This window comes from Callospermophilus lateralis, chromosome 10, assembly GCF_048772815.1.
Source record: "Callospermophilus lateralis isolate mCalLat2 chromosome 10, mCalLat2.hap1, whole genome shotgun sequence".
In the NCBI taxonomy this organism is placed as follows: domain Eukaryota; kingdom Metazoa; phylum Chordata; class Mammalia; order Rodentia; family Sciuridae; genus Callospermophilus; species Callospermophilus lateralis.
Genome location: NC_135314.1, coordinates 52,485,313 through 52,502,350, shown reverse-complemented (window position 1 = coordinate 52,502,350; position 17,038 = coordinate 52,485,313). Strand labels below are relative to the sequence as shown.

The following is a 17,038-nucleotide window of genomic DNA, read 5'->3' as shown; positions in this document are numbered from 1 at the left end:
TCAGCAACACATAAAAATAAATAAAGGTATTGTGTCCAACTACAATTAAAATATATTTTTTTTAAAAAAATAAAGAAACTGAAAGTAATAAATGGCATCTCAAACCATCTCCAGGAAACCGTAAATAAAGAAGCTGGGTACGGTGGCACATGCCTGTAATCCCCCTATTTAGGAGGAAAGAGGATAGAAAGTTCCAAGCCAGTCTGGACAACTGAGCAAGAACCTGACTCAAAAATAAAATTTAAAAGTGCTGAGGATGTAGTTCAGTGACACAGGGCTTAATTAATTTGCCAGGCCCTGGGTTCAATTCTACCCGTCCAATACCACATACAGAAGAAACAGATATTCCCTTCTCTATGTGATTCACTACAAAGACTGTTCTAAATAAACAACACAGCAATATTAATTATATAGAAAATAATTTTGTAGTTTTCTTCAGTAACTGATTTGGTCAGACATTGGGAAATCTACACCTTAAATACAATAATCCAATTATAAGATTTCAAAATGTTGTGAGAAGTTATCATTTCACTCCTCGTCCCAATTTTACTTTGCCAACCTTCTTGTCATATTTCATGCCACAAGACAGATAACAATACATTGAATATATAGTTGCAGAGCAAAAATTAAAACTAGCTTTAATTACAAAACAGCAACTTGCATAGAACCTTATGGATAAAATAACGTACAATTTTACTTAACCAGATCTTGCATGTCCAATTCTAAGACCATTAACAGTGGAAATAGTCTCTATATTTAACAAATTACTACCAGAGAAGCATAGACTCTGTTAAGAGAGGGAACTAACATTCTGACCTCCTTCCGAAATGACAAACTAGAACGGCAAAATTAAACTCAGGCACATGGAGTACTCTTCTCTCAAATCACTCCACAGAGAACTTCATCATTTGCTCCGCCCTCTAATAACTCATGCAAAAAAAGTTCAGCACCATCAGAGAGAAACAAGACATAGAGAATTCATAGAATGGCTTAGGGCCTTTCCTCCAGGCGGTAAGAGGATCTGCGTGTGCCCTTCGCAGGGGTCCAAAGGGAAAGAAAAACCTAGGCCTAAGGTTTGCGGGGACACTGACACCCAGAAACAGATTTCCCTCAAAGAAGTTTCCATCGCCATCCCTATTTTATCAGCAGGAGGCTGAGGCGCCATCGTCTCGGTCTTTATGACATATTTTATTATGGGGAGGTGGGAAACGCCACCCAGGATTTCTCCAGACCTTCCCTATTAAGCCTGGGGGGTTCCCCCTCTTTATTCTCGTAAAGCCTCAGTCCCTAAGGTACTCCCCAACACCCTCAGGTTCTGGCGGCTTGTCCCCCCGTGGATGTGTAAAGGCGCTGCCGAACCCACCGGTCTCGCCGTTAAAATCGGAGGGCCGAACTCGCCAGGGCCACCGCGAAGGCTCCGAGGGGCCCAGAAAGGGGAGGGCAGGAAAGGGACCGGGGTGAGAATGACCTGGCCAGGGGAAAAAGGCAGAAGGAGGGAAAGGATGCACTGCACCCCCTTGTCTTGTGCACACACAAGAGGTGATGAAGGAGAAGGAGGGCGGTGGCCCGGGTGCGGCCCCCCACTCCTCCCGCCCCCAGGTCCGCGGGCAGGCGGGGACCGGCGGGTTCGGCCCAACCCCCGGTCTGGGCTGGCAGGGGGCGTGGGGATCTCCCTCCAAATCGCTAGGAGCCCGAAAACGAGGAACTGGGGAGCGCGGGGGGGGGGGGCGGTTGTCGCCCGCCTGAACCCGAGACCCCGACGTCGTCGTCGCCTCTTGCTCTGGAGGGAGGACGCGAGCTATGGGTAAACCCGAGGGAGCAATGCACGAAGGTAAGTGGAAGCCAGGGTCAGCCCCTCCGTCCGCCCCGGACCCCACTCTCCACCTTCCGGTAACCGCGTCTCTTACCGGTGATGGCGGTGAACTGCTGAATTAACCCCTTCAGCGCCGAGGAAGCCGCGGAGCCCCCGTGGGCAGCCATCTTACCGCCGCCACCGCCGCCGCCGCCGCCGAACAACAACACAGACACACACGGAACGCCCTCCCCCACCTCGCCGCGCGGTTTGCGCAGGCTCACTGACCGCCCCCATGCTCCGCCCCTCTCGCCCCCGTCGCGACAGGCCCGCGCAGGCGCACTTTCCCCGGGCCGGAGCGCTTTCGGCTTTTGGGTTGGCTGCTGGGTTGCTGCCTGCTCGCGGCATCCTTTTGCAACATCTGGTGCCTTCCTCTCATTATCTCGGAGGCCAACCTTACAGACTCGGTGTTAATTCCCAGTTTTCAAAGGAAGCACCAGTTTCCGCAGGTAATAGATTTTTTGCGTCTCAGCTTCACCATCTTTACTAATGAACCCAACTGTCCGTAAAGATATATATGTATTTTTTTCCTTTTTTGCAACTCCGCTGCACTCTGCTAAATTTCCTGCATCTCCCATCAAAATACAAATCTTATTTCCTCATCCTGAAACCACTCCTGTACTCGCTCTCCAACCTCAAAATTAATGGCTTTAGCCAAACCTCGTGCGGCGACCCATTCAGAAGTGAAACACCAGAACCCTTCATATCAAGAAAGCTCTGGGCACAGGTCTGACACATAGTGGGCTTGTAATAAACGATTAACCAGTCTGCTTTTCTTCAGTAAATTTGTCAACACATGTCACTCCTTAGAGTCTTACTTAGTTTCCTCACGTATAAAATGAGGAAGCGTCGTGTACAAAGAAAATATACAAAAGGACACTGGAAAAAGCCTTCAAAACGCTGATAATGGTTTCATTTAGAGAGGAAATGATAGAGGAGATGGCGAAAGGGGACTTTGAGTTCATGTTTTTTTCTCCTTTATTTTTAAGCCAAAAAAAGATTTGTATGTTACTTGCATAATTTTAAATATTTTAAAAACAAGTTTGAGTGGGATGCCCTCAAATCTGATAATCTCCCATTTTGAGAATAAAGTTAAAGAAGTTCAGTTTAGTTCCAGCCTCTTTTCTTCTACCCCCACCCGGACATGAGTCATCCTGATAATTGCCACATCCTAAGGGTAAAGGTGGTATTAGGGAAAATTAAATAACCTAGTGAAGGCAGCGCCACCTGTAGTCACGGTTACTACGGAGGTTGAGGCAGGAGTAACCTTGAGTCCAGAAGGTAAAAAATGGAAGCAAGGAGACCAGGGCCAAGAAATAGTGTGTCGTTTCCTTTCTAAAACCCTGAATCCTCAAGGCTCCGTCACTGTAACCAACCATGCAAAATCAGGTTTCAAATAAAATGGTGTAACACCACTGACTACAAAAACGAAGCACATTTTCTATTATATCCCCATCAGATAGACAAACTAATTAGTGATGTGATTTTTAGATTCCTCTTGCAAAAAAAAAAAAAAAAAAAAGATAAAGATAGAGTAGCATTCTCGAGTCCAGAGAAGAGATTCATAGATATTTTTAAATAAAGTAAAAGAAAACAAGGCAGAAAATTAAGAACACAACTTTGAAAATTGTCTTTGGGTCATTGAAGAATAAGAAAGGTCTTTAGAATCACAAGAAAATATACTTAAGTGCATCCCTAAAATCATGGGGAAACAATTGGGGGGGGGGGAGTAGGTACCAGGGATTGAATTCAGGACACTTGGCTACTAAGCCACATCCTCATCCCTAATTTGTATTTTATTTAGAGACAGGGTCTCACTGAGTTGCTTAGCACCTGACTTTTGCTGAGGCTGACTTTGAACTGCAGTCCTCCTGTCTCAGCCTCCTAAACTGCTAGGATTACAGGCATGTACCACTTCACCCGGTTGGAAATGTGTTTAAAAAAAAAAAAAAATAGGTTGTCCTCAGAAAACAAATTAAAATGCAAAAGTATTATACATTGGGGCTGGGGATGTGGCTCAAGCGGTAGCGCGCTCGCCTGGCATGCTTGCGGCCGGGGTTCAATCCTCAGTACCACATACAAACAAAGATGTTGTGTCCGCTGAAAACTAAAAAATAAATATTAAAAAAAATTCTCTCTCTCTCTCTCTCTCTCTCTCTCTCTCTTTGAAAAAGAAAATGTCAACTGCATACACAAAAGGATGACAATAAAACTCCCCCCGAATATGAACAGTTTTTTAAAAAAAGTATTATACATTGAATAATGGGAAAATTAAAGTTTTCAGTGACATAAGGCAATTGTCCCAAAGCTACACATCAGTTACTATTTGCATTATTACATCCAGTTGCACCAGGATTTTGTTTTTATTTCTAGATCTGATTGTAAGACTCCCAAATTGTGCTGAGGCGGGAGGATTAAGTTTAAGGCCTGCCTGGGTAACTCAGCAAGACCTGTTTCAAAATAAGAAATGAAAGGACTGGGGATATAACTCAGTTGTAGAGCACTTGCCTGGCATTCATAAAGCCTGGATTCAATCCCCAATACTGCAAAATATAAATAAGTAAAATAAAGGATGGAGGAAAGAAAGAAAAGAAAAAATTGGGAAGTTGGAACTATAAAGAAGAAATGTGACAGGGCTGGGGTTGTGGTTCAGTGGTAGAGCACTTGCTGTGAGGCACTGAGTTAGATTCTTAGCACTGCATATAAATAAATGAAGAAGAAAAAATGTGACAAATATACAATCATGCACACCATTGTTCTCTCTCTGACAAAAGTAAATAAACATATGGAATACACTCATTCTATTCAAGCACCCATGAAGCATAATAAAATTTAATCATGTAAAGGCCACAAAGGAAGTCTCAAAAATGTAAAATAATCATTAGAGTACAGAACATATTCTCTAAATACAAATCAATTAAACTAGAAATTAGTTTATTTATTTTTCTATTCCTCCAAAGGGAGTGTGCCTTTCCTGGAGGTACTATAATACTAGGTCCGTGTGTGGAGTTCATAGAGTAAGCTTCTATTCCATCTCCTATTTCCAAAAATCCACTTAAAATATTGTTGTCTGATAGAGGATGTATCAGATATTAAGCTGATAAGAACAGATAATACATTTGATCTTAGCCAAAAGGCCAAGAAGTGATTAGAAATTAGTTTTTTTAAAGAATAACTTTAGGACTGGGGAAGTGGCTCAGTGCAGGAGTGCTTGCCTGGCATGTACAAGGTCCTGGGTTCAATCACTAGCACTACAAAAATAAAAATAAAAAAGTTTAAAAAATTAATCGAGTGCAATGGCACATGCCTATAATCCCAGCAGCTGGGGGGGGGGGGTACCTGAGGCAGGAAGATTGAGAATTCAAAGCCAGCCTCAGCAACAGTGAGGTACTAAGCAATGCAATGAGACCTATCTGTAAATAAAATACAAAAAATAGGACTGGGGATGTGTCTCAGTGATTGGGTGCCCCTGAGTTCAATCCCCAGTACCCTCCCAAAAAAGCAAAAAACACTAATAATTATAATTTTAGCCCAAGAGTGGTGATGTGCACCTGTAATTCTAGCTGCTTTGGGAAGCTGAGGAAAGAGAATTGCAAGTTCAAGGCAGGTCTGGTTACATAATGAAATTCTGCCTCAAAACAAAATTTTTCTAAAAACAATGAAATTTTAAAAACTCATATTTGGAAAGTCCAAAAGACACTTATAAATAAATCATGAGGGGCTGAGTTTGTGGCTCAGAGGTAGAGTGCTCGTCTAGCATGTGTGAGGTACTGGGATTGATCCTCGGCACCAAATAAAAATAAATAAATAAATAAATGTGTCCAACTACAACTTAAAAATATATGAAAATAAATAAATAAATAACTCATGAACCAAAGACAAAATAAAATTAATGTATCGTTCAAGGTTCAATAGGAAACCAATTGCTATCCAAGTAATTTATAAAAGAATAATTTTTATGTGTGATTTTAAATTAATTTTTTATTTCTATATGATAGCAGAATGCATTACAATTCTTATTACACATATAGAGCACAATTTTTCATATCTCTGATTGTATACAAAGTATATTCACACCAATTCGTGTTTTCATACATGTACTTTGGATAATAAAGGTGTGGGAGTCATAAGGGACAATAGAGATTTCTTGTACAAGCAACACTAGAACCATCACAATTTCTAGGTTCAAAGGGAAGAGGAGAGAGAGATTATGGGGGATCCCAAAGGAGATTCCAGTCTTTGTACAGCAAGCCACTGTGCAAGAAACAATGACCTTCTATCAAGGGATGTAGCTAGCTGAGGCTATTTCAGAGAAGTGACCAGCAAAATAAATAACCTGACCATATTCTTCTCTTGCCAGAAATTCCCACTAGCAAACCCAACTAGAAGACAGAGGACATGACTAGCAGACATTGATTAGCTTACACAGGCAGCCCACGGGGCATAGATCAGGGTGGAAAGGGAAGGAAGTAAGTGGATCTAGAAAGGCAAAGGAATTAAAAAGCACAAATTTGAAACTGAATGGTCATGGCAACAGGCATCAAAAAATGTGGACTCCAGAATTGACAAAATCTAAAGCAAACTACATTACCTTAAATAATTATATTATAGAAGAACATTAAAAAATTAATAACCCAATACCTAATCAAGAAGTAAATCAAGAACAAACCTAGGGAAATATAAAGGAAAAATTATAAAGAGCAGAAATCAGTAAAATAAACAAAATACATAAAAGAGGATCCATAAAACCAAAAGCTGCTTCTTTGAAATCTTTACAAAATTTTAAAACTTTGACAAATAAGATTAAGAAAAAAGAGAAAGTCATAAACTACTATGAAAAGGATATAGCAGATATAGCAGTGACTTAAAAATACTATGAACAATGTTATGCCAATTAGTTAGAAAATAGACGTGTGGCAGTTTCCTGGTGTGGGAGTGGGGGTTACCAAAGTTGATACAACTATGGTAGACTCATGATAGTAAAATTAAACCTACCAGATTTAATGATTTCAACCTCCAAAAAATTAAGAAACAGACAATTCCTTCCAGACAAAAGAACAAATAAAGTACTTCCAGACAAAGAATAAATGGAACAAATAACTCATTCTATGAGGCTAGCATAACCTTGATAGCAAAACCAAACAACAGCAAATGAGAGCTCAGCTTCACTTAAGGTTACTAGGCAAAAATCCTAAACTAAACCAAAATTTAGAAGTCTATTTACACACACACATACACGTGCATGCATGCATACATACATACATTCATTTAAAATTGGACTTAGTTCATGAATGCAAGCATAATTTTTAAAAATTTTTTAGTTGTAGTTGGACACAATAACTTTATTTTATTTATTTATTTATTTTTTTATGTGGTGCTGAGGATCGAACCCAGGTCCTTGCACGTGCTAGGCAAGCATTCCAACATTCAACCCCAGCCCACAAGCATAATTTTTTACAGGAAAAAAAAATTTTTCAATGTAATTTATAGTAAAACAAATTAAGAGGAACCATTTGATCAGATACAGAAAAGACATTGATATAAATCAATATCAATTGACAAAAACTTTAAAAAAAACTTAACAAAACTAGATAAACAACCTAAAACATCAACAACAAAATCTACTATATACACTCCAAAAACAGAGTAAACACCATCATACTTAATAAAATATTTAAAGTAAAAAACAAGAAAAAACCAGACACAGTGGCTCATGCTTGTAATCACAGAAACTCAGGAGGCTGAAGTAGGAGGATCACAAGTTCTAGATCAGTACTAAAGTGAGACCCTGTTTCAAAATAAAAATTTGAAAGGGCAGGGCTGGGGATATAGTGATAAAGCACCCATGAGTTAAATCCACTGTATCAAAAAAAAAAAAATATATATATATATATATATATATGATATACTCTATCATTATTTCTACTTAGCATTATACTAGAAGTCATAATCACAGCAATCAGACAAGAAAAAAACATTTCAGATTTTCTTTAATTTTTTAGATTTTTTTAGTACTGGGGATTGAACCCAGGGGTACTTAACCACTGAGCTATATCTCCAGTCTTTTTTTTTTTTTTTTTTTTTTGAGACAGAATCTCACTAAGTTGCTGAAGGCTTCACTAAATTGCTGAGGCTGGATTTGAACTTAAAATAATTCTACCTTAGCCTTCTGAGCAACTGGGATTATGGGTGCGCATCACTATGCCCAGCTAGGAATTTTTAAATTAGGGGGGGAAATCATTATTATACATCATATGGTTATTTATATGATCTAAGAGCACCAACAGAGAAACTTTACAACCAATAAGAAGAGTTCAGGTAGTGCTGAGATTGTGACTCAGTGGTAGAGCACTTGCCTAGTATGCATGAGACACTGGGTTTGATCCTCAGCACCACTAAAAAATAGATAAATAAAATAAATATGTTGTGTCCATCTAAAACTAAAAAAAAGAGAGTTCATGTATATTTAGCAATATAAAACCAATAAACAAGCTGGGTATGGTGATGCACACCTGTAATCCCACTAGCTCAGGAGTCTGAGACAGGAGGATCACAAGTTCAAGACCAGCCTCAGCAATTTAGTGAAGCCTTCAGCAACTTAGCAAGACCCTATCTCCAAATAAAATACAAAAAAAAGGGCTTGGGATGTGGCTCAGTGGTGGAGCATCCCTGGGTTCAATTCCTGGTAACAAAAATAAAATAAAACCAATAAACATTTTAAAACGATAGGGGGGTACTATGTTTGAGATTTAATCCAGGGTCTCCATACTAGATACCCACTTTTGTGCTGAACCATGTGCCCACCCCAATATTGCATTTTTTAAAAATGCCTCTGTATGTATGTATTTTTTCCAATATTGCATTTTAAAACATGAGCAGCAAATAGTTTGATACTGTAATTTTAAAAATATTCTTTTCAAAATTTGAGGATGTATCTTGGTGTTAAAATGCTTGCCTAGCATGTGCAAGGCTCTGGGTTCTATTACTGCAATCATCATCATCATCATCATCATCATCATCATCTTTTCACAATACTACTAAAAATGTACAGCATAGATTTAACAAAAATGCACAGGGTCTTATGAAGAAAATTATGAAAGTTTTTTTTTTGTTAGGCATGAAATAAATCTGTATTAATATATGGGAGGAGTCAATATTACAAAGGTATCAATTTTCTGTATATTACCAACAAATTCAATGTAATTCCAATTAATATCTTTGTGTTTCTCAAGCATTTTAATAAGCTGACTTTAAAATTCAAGACTAAAGGATAAATGATAAGATAAATGATAAGACACTTTTGAAGTAGAAGAACAAGGTAGAAGTCTTGTCTATCAGATATAAGGAATTATTATTAAACTACAGTAATTAGAGATTTTTTAAAGTATTTATTTTATTATTATTATTTTTTTTAGTTTTCGGCTGACACAACATCTTTGTTTGTATGTGGTGCTGAGGATCGAACCTGGGCCAGACACATGCCAGGCGAGCGCACTACCGCTTGAGCCACATCCCCAGCCCCAAAATACAGTAATTAACTATATGATGTTGTTGAGGATAGACAAATAGACTATAGAACAGAGAGTCCAAAAGCAGACACAAGCATATATGGACACTATGATAAAAGTGATATTACTAACAGTAGAGGAAAGGAAGGACTATTCAAGTGATAACCCTGGAACTGGAGAAAAAATAAATCCTGATCTCATATTATATACAAAAACAAATTTTATATTTCTTCTCCTTCTCTTTCTCTTCCTCCTGTCTTCTTTCTTCTTCTCCTCCACTTTCCTCCTCTTCTTTTTTTGATATTTATTTTTTTAGTTTTCAGTGATCACAAATCTTTATTTTACATTTATGTAGTGCTCGGGATGGAACCCAGTGCCTCATGCATGTTAGGTGAGTGCACTACCACTGAGCCACAACCCCAGCCCTCCTCCGCTTCTTTTGTTTATGGTGCTGGGGATCAAACCCAGAACTTTCCACACACTAGGCAATTGCTCTACTACTTAGCTACACCTCTGGCCAAAATTATATACTTCTTTGAGATTTCAATGAGAATAACAAAACTTTGCAACTTTGAGAAGAAAATGTAGCAGCTTATCCTAATGGCTTCAAATAGAACTGCTTTGCACAACTTGAGGACACCATCTACTTTGTGCTTAGGGGGCCCCATTCATATAGAACAATGTGAATGGACAGCCCTGAAGTTTTTATGGTACAGATCTTAAATGTCCCTCATGTGTTGAAGATTTGATACCCAGTGCTGCATTCAGAAGTAGAGCCTTTGGGAGGTTATTAGATCATTAGGGTTCTGACCTCATGAATGGATTGATTCATTTAAGGATTCATAACTGGTTTATTTTTGGAGACAGTGTCTTGATAAGTTGTTGAGGGTCTTGCTGAGTTACAAGGCTGTCCTGAAACTCATGATCCTCCTATCTCAGCCTTTCAAGTTGCTGGGATTACAGGCATGTGCTACTGTCCTGGCATATTATGAATTTATAATCTAATAGGCTCTTGGGAGGTGGTAGAAATTTTAGGAGGCAGGGCCTAGCAGGAGGAAGTAGATAATTGAAGACATACCCTTGAAGGGTATATTTTGTCCCCAGTCCCTTCCTCTTTGCTACTCCTTTCTGGCTACTATGAGGTAAGCAGTTTTGCTTCACCAAGTTTCCCCATCATGATGTTCTGCCTCACCACAGGCCCACAAATAACAGAACCAAGTGATCATCACTGAAACCGTGAACCCAAATAAATCTCCTTTAAGTTGATTTTCTCAGGCATTTTGTCAAAGCAATGAAAAACTAACCAACATAGTTGTGGATCTTGAAAGTCCAAATCAAGAAAGGGAAAGATACGAGCCAGGCATGGTGGCACACACCTGTAATCCTAGCAACTCAAGCAGGAGGATCATGAGTTCAAAGCCAGCCTCAGCAACTTAGCAAGACTCTGTCTCAAAAAATAAAATAAAGGCTTGGGGCTGTCACTCAGTGGCAGAGCTCTTTCCTAGCATGTGTGAGGCACTGGGTTCAATCCTTAGTACCACATAAAAAAATAAATTAAATAAAGGCATTCTGTCCATCTAACTACAAAAATAAAAATAAATAAAAACAGCTGGGGATGTGGTTCAGTGGTTAAGCACCCTTGATTCAATCCCTGGTACCAAAAAAAAAAAAAAAAGGAAAGATGGGTTAAGAGTGTACTTCAGTGGGAGAGTACTTGCCTAGCATTAATAAGGTCCTGGGTTCAACTCCCAGCACTGAAGAACAAAAAGGTACATTATACTCTAGGATAGACACTCAGTTGTAGAAGGGCCTACACCCAACTCAGCTGATATCAACAACAAGGAAAATTAGGGAAAGGTCTATGTGCAGTACCATACAGATCCAGCTCTACTTTTCTCTGACCCTCTTGTCTTTCCTTCATCTGTCCTAAGCTGGTGTCAGCATAGCTAGAGCAGTTCCACACATCACATTGAGGTACAATAAGATGCAGAGGAAGAAGCACCACCTCCTCTCTTCTACTGAGAAAGGAAATGTTTCCTCGAAGTCTCTTGGGAGACTTTCCTTCAAAATTCATCAGTCTGAATTGAGTCACAATTCTATTCCTAAAACAGTCCCTGTGCCAAGGGATGTGAGATAAACGTAACTGGTTTAGTAAAGCATATGGCTTTGTGGAGGAAGGTGGATACCTCCCCAGAGTGTAGTGCTCTAAAGAGAAGGAAGGAGGGGAATGGATGTTAGTTAATCAGGCAATCAACAGAATAATCTCCATTCATAAAGCTTTACTCCAGACATGATGAAATATTCCTCTATTTCCCTTTCTTCTAATTTTTGCCTTTACCTAGAATCCTTCTGAATAACACTTAATCTTTCCAAATTCCTAGATACCAGGAAAATAATGAATGAGTATGGCAGTCATTGGAGACTCCTATCTCCCAAAATGGAATTTAAAAATTGGGTGGGGCATAGTGGCACATGCCTATAATCTAAGCTACTCAGAGGCCGAAGCAGGAGGATCACAAGTTCAAGGCTACCTTCAGCAATTTAGCAAGACCCTGTGTTACGGTTTGGATGTGAGGTATCTCCCCAAATCTCCTGTGTTCATGCAGGAGGTAAAATGATTAGATTGTGAGAAGTATGGCCTAATGGATGGATTAATCCATTTGATGGATTAATAATTTGAAATGACTACTGTACTGGGTGATAACTGTAGGCAGGTTGGGCGTTGCTAAAGGAGATAGGTCACTCTGGGCTTTCCCTGAAAGTTCACCTTTCCTGTAACCCCTCTGCCTTTCTCCCTCTGCTTCCTGGATAACCATGATTAAGCACTGCTCCTCTACCATGCTCTTCTGCCATGATATTCTGCCTCATCTTGGGCCCATAGTAAGTGGGATCAGCCAAACATGGACAGAAACTCTGAAACCATGAGCTAAAAATCAACTTTTTCTCCTCTAAGTTGTTCTTATCAGGCATTTTTGTCACAGCAATGAAAAGCAGACTAACATACCCTGTCTGGAAAGAAAAAAATAAAAAGGAAGAGCTTTGTAATGTTTTGAACAACCAATAAATAAATAAATAAACAAAAAAATAAAAATAAAAATAAAAAGGGTTAGGGTTAGTGATAGGGCCCTTGCCTGGCCTGCATAAGACCCTGAATTCAATCCCCAGTACAAAAAGAACAGTAATTTAAATATTGGTACGGCAAAAGTTGTTGGATGAAAATTGACTCACTTTTGTCAAGCTCTCACCAAAAACTTAATAAATAAATCCTGGACGTTATGGTGGAATCCCATTCACATATGTCTGATAATGAAAACTGATCACAAAAGATTCTGTCAGGGGGCTGGGGTTTTGGCTCAGTGGCAGAGTACTTGCCTTGCACATGTGAGGCACTGGGTTCTATCCTCAGCACCGCATAAAAATAAATAAACAAAATAAAGACATTGTGTCCATGTATAACTAAGGAAAATTTTCAAAAAAAATTCTGTCAGAACTTTAGCCTTACACAAGGCCACCACAACATTACACAGAAAATGCTTTCTGCCCATCAATTGTCTATTTACTCTAAGACTAATGCCACCCTTATTATTGACACTTGTAACCAAGAAATATTGTTTCAAAATCTTTCTCTCCCCCCACTACCCCCCCCTTTTTTTTTCAGTCCTATAGATTAAACCCAGGGCACTCTATTACTTAACTACATCCCCAACACTTTTTATTTTATTTTGAGATGGGGTCCTGCTAAATTGTCTGGACTAGTATTGAATTGAGACCCTGCTGCCTTGGCTTCCCAAGATGTTCAGATTACAGGAATATGCTACCATGTCCAGTTCAAAATATTTCCTATAATCCTTTTTATTTCACCTTTAAAAACTTCCCCTTGCCTCTCTGTGAATTTTCCCATGTTTTCCCGTTGAGAGCCACAGTTTAGTCGGAATGACACCTGGCATTTTGCCAGAGGGAATGGTTGAAAGGTGACCCTGCTCTGGGGGAATAGGGCAGCTCCGGGATTAGGGCAGATCCTGCTGCCTCTACTTTGGAGTTCCCCATTGAGTTCTCCAGAGGTTCTGAGAGAATTGGCGCCAATGGAGGGAGTGTGTTCCTGGGAAGTGTGTGTAGAGTGCCAGTGAGAGTTTGGGAATAAAGAGTTGCTGTTTGAACCTACAAGGCTTTGTGGCGGCTCAGTTATTTTGTGCCCAGCCAGACTGCAGCATTTTACTATGGCATGTGTATTCCCATTGCAATGCTCTGCTATTCCCAATTACATAAAATTGTTCTTTGGAAAATCTCCAATTTTCAGTTGCCAGTGTTTTCATTTAGGGTTAGGATTTTCTATTCCTATGGATTTTGCTATTTCTAGAATGTTATATAAATAGAATCAAATAGAATGTAGCTCTGTGAGTCTGACTTCTTGAATTTAGCATGATGCATTTAAATTAAAATTTGGCCAGGCATGGTGCACATGACTATAATCCCTGAGGCTGAGGCAAGAGGATCATATGTTCAAAGCCAGCTTCAGCAATTAGTAAGACCCTGTCTCAAAATAAAAATGAAAAGGGATGAGTGAAGGGAAAGGGAGGAACGAGAGACGGGTAAATGAGAAAAGAAAAGATGGAGACCAGGCAGAGATACACAGAATTGACAAATAAAGGCCATCTCTCTACAGGAGAGGCTTGGGTTGTAGGAATTTTATTGGGGAGGCTCAGGAATCAGAGCAGGGTGGGTCCTAATGTGGGTGGTTAAAGATTGGGTTGGTATAAGAGAGCAGTGACCCTTTCTCAGAAATGCCTTTGGGCGGAAAAGCAAAACTTTTTCTTTAAAATAGTGGCTGTCACTTAAGATTGGCCATCCAGATGCTAAACAAGGAACTTATACTGTGGATGTTGCTCAATGGTTAAGCACTCCTGGGTTCAATCCCTGGTATTGAAAAATTAAAAAATAAAATTGGTGTTGGGGATGTAGCTCAGTGGTAGGTAGCATATGAGACCCTAGATTAAATTCCCAGCACACACACACATACAAAACACACACACACACACACACACACACACACACACACAAACACACAATCATCATGTTGTTCCCTGTTTCCTCTTTAATCCCTGAGCAAATTTCCACTGTAATAATGTATCATAATCTGATTACCCTTTTACCAATTAAATAACATTTGAGTTGTTTCCAGTTGGGGCAATTATGAATAAAGGTACTATAAAGTCATGTACAACTATCTGTATGAACATGTTTCCATTTCTCTGGGGAAAATACCAAGGTGTAGAATTGCTAGCTTATATAGTTACTATGTAATATTTTTGACTTTATAAGAAGCTGGTAAATTGTCCTGTGACTCTTTAATTTCAAGTTTGGAAAGATAGCAATCATCACCTTAACCAAGTGATCAAATTTAACATTACTAAGAGTAGGGCAACTTAATATTTTTTGTTTTTAATGTGATGTGTTAGGAATCACAGCAGCAACTATGTCTTATTCTTAGCAAAACTGTTACCAATCAAACTTATAGGTCTGTTTTTCAAACTACAAAAAATACAGGAAGATCAAGAAACAAGTTAAAAAACACTATGGGGGGGCAGGGGTATAGTTCAGTTGATAGAGAGTGCTTGTCTGGCATGCACAAGGCCCTGGGTTCAATCCCCAGCACTGGAGGTGGGGGAAGACTATCAGGGAGCACTCAGGCAAATCCAGGAAATAGGCATTCACAAGCCTGTCTCAGTCATTTCAAAAATTAGTGGTGGGCTGGTTTATAGTTTAATCAGCAGAGCACTTGCCTAGCATGTCCAAAGCCCTGGGTTCAATCCCTAGCATCACCAAAAAAACAACAACAACAACAACAACAAAAAAAAACTCAACATGGGTAGAGACAGGGCGGTAAGAAGGAATAGCAGTGGACAGTTATAGATGAAAAGAAAGTGAAAAGGCATCACTACATCCATATGCAGTGGGTTGGGGATGTCATTCAGTATAAAACACACAGAGAAACATAATAAAGTGTGATGCTTTGATTAAATCTTGGTTGCAAAAAGAAAAAAAAAAGCTATAAAAGACTTTTTCGGGAAGCCCAAAATTATGTGGACTCTATATGAGATAATATTAGGAAATAATTTTCTTGACTGTTATAATGACATTATAAAAGAAAATGTTCTTATTTCTAGAAAATATACTCTAAATGTAGGAATAAAATATGATTCTGCAACTTTTAAGTGATTCAGTAAACTTAAAAATAAAACAACTATAGTAAATGTAAACAGTTGTTGAATCTAGGTATTGATTACATAGGTATTCATTTTTTTTTTAAAGAGAGAGTGAGAGAGAGAGAGAGAGTGAGAGAGAGAGAATTTTAATATTTATTTTTTAGTTTTCAGCGGACACAACATCGTTGTTTGTATGTGGTGCTGAGGATCGAACCCGGGCCGCTCGCATGCCAGGCAAGCGCGCTACCGCTTGAGCCACATCCCCAGCCCCATAAGCATTCATTGTAATGCTCTTTTTCTGTATGTTTGTAACTTTTGTATGAAAGAGTTGAAAATCTTTTTTTTTAATATTTATTTTTTTTAGATGTAGATGGACACAACACAATGCCTTTATTTTTGTGTGGTGCTGAGGATCCAACCGAGGTCCCACCTGTGCTAGGCCAACGCTCTACCGCTGAGCCACAATCCCAGCCCCTGAAAATCTTATTATTTTTATTTCTAGAAGTTTTATTTACAATCTTATTCATTACTTTAAAAAATTCTTGTTTCTTGCAAATGCTTTCAAGATAGTACTGTTTGATTTCTTTAAACATGGTAGTCATATTTTATAATCCTTGTCTGAGGAGACCATGTGAAGATAAAGAGAATGTCCACATATAGGCCAAGAAAGGGGGGCCTCAAGATGAAACCAAGAAAGGGGGGCCTCAAGATGAAACCAAACCTACCGGGGCTGGGGATGTGGCTCAAACATTAGCAGGCTCACCTGGCATGCGTGCAGCCCGGGTTCGATCCTCAGCGCCACATACAAACAAAGATGTTGTGTCCGCTGAAAACAAAAAAATAAGTATTAAAAAATTCTCTCTCTAAAAAAAAAAAAGAAGTACATTCAACAATCTAAAAAAAAGCCTACCAACACCTTGATCTTGGACTCCCAGATTTCAGAACTGAGGGAAAAGTGTGATTTAAGCCACCCAGTCTATAGTATTTTATTATGGCAGCCCTAGCAAACTAATACAATTCCATACCATGATTTTCTTTTCCCTAAACTTTTCCTTCCTCATCTTCTCCCTGATCTTCTTTTCCCTGTTCTTCTCCTTCCTGATCTCTCCTGCCTAATCTCATTTTCTCTGAATTTCATTACTTGTAATCAATTAAAAGTCCCCTGTTCCAGGCTGGGTTTGTAGCTCAGTGGTAGAGCCCTTGCCTCACATGTTTGAGGCACTGGGTTAGATCCTCTGCACCACATTAAATAAACAAATAAAATAAAAATTTAGAAAGATATGAAAAATTGTGCTCTATATGTGTAATAAGAATTGTAATGCATTTTCTGTCATGTAGTTAAAAAATAAAATCAATTAAACAAAAAATAAGTAAATAAAGTTCTTCATTCAGAGACTAAAAAAAAAAAAGATATAGTGTTCATCTACAACTAAATATATATATTTAAAGCCCCCTGTTCCTGCTGATGGGCAGAA

At 39.0% G+C, this 17,038-nt stretch overlaps 1 protein-coding gene and 1 non-coding gene across 2 annotated transcripts in view; both read right to left on the bottom strand.

Annotated features, from left to right (window-relative positions):
- The window catches only part of Ubxn7 (UBX domain protein 7), a 53,809-nt gene extending 51,778 nt beyond the window's left edge, over window positions 1-2,031 (bottom strand). The window contains exon 1 of the mRNA XM_076867591.1: window positions 1,908-2,031. Within this exon, the coding sequence (XP_076723706.1) occupies window positions 1,908-1,980 (73 nt within the window). The 5' untranslated portion in view covers window positions 1,981-2,031. The remainder of the gene's footprint in view (window positions 1-1,907) is intronic.
- Window positions 2,032-4,810: 2,779 nt separating this feature from the next.
- Window positions 4,811-5,001, bottom strand: LOC143409023 (U2 spliceosomal RNA). Its single transcript, XR_013092542.1, has one exon. It is a non-coding gene; the product is annotated as a U2 spliceosomal RNA (small nuclear RNA).
- Window positions 5,002-17,038: the final 12,037 nt, after the last annotated feature.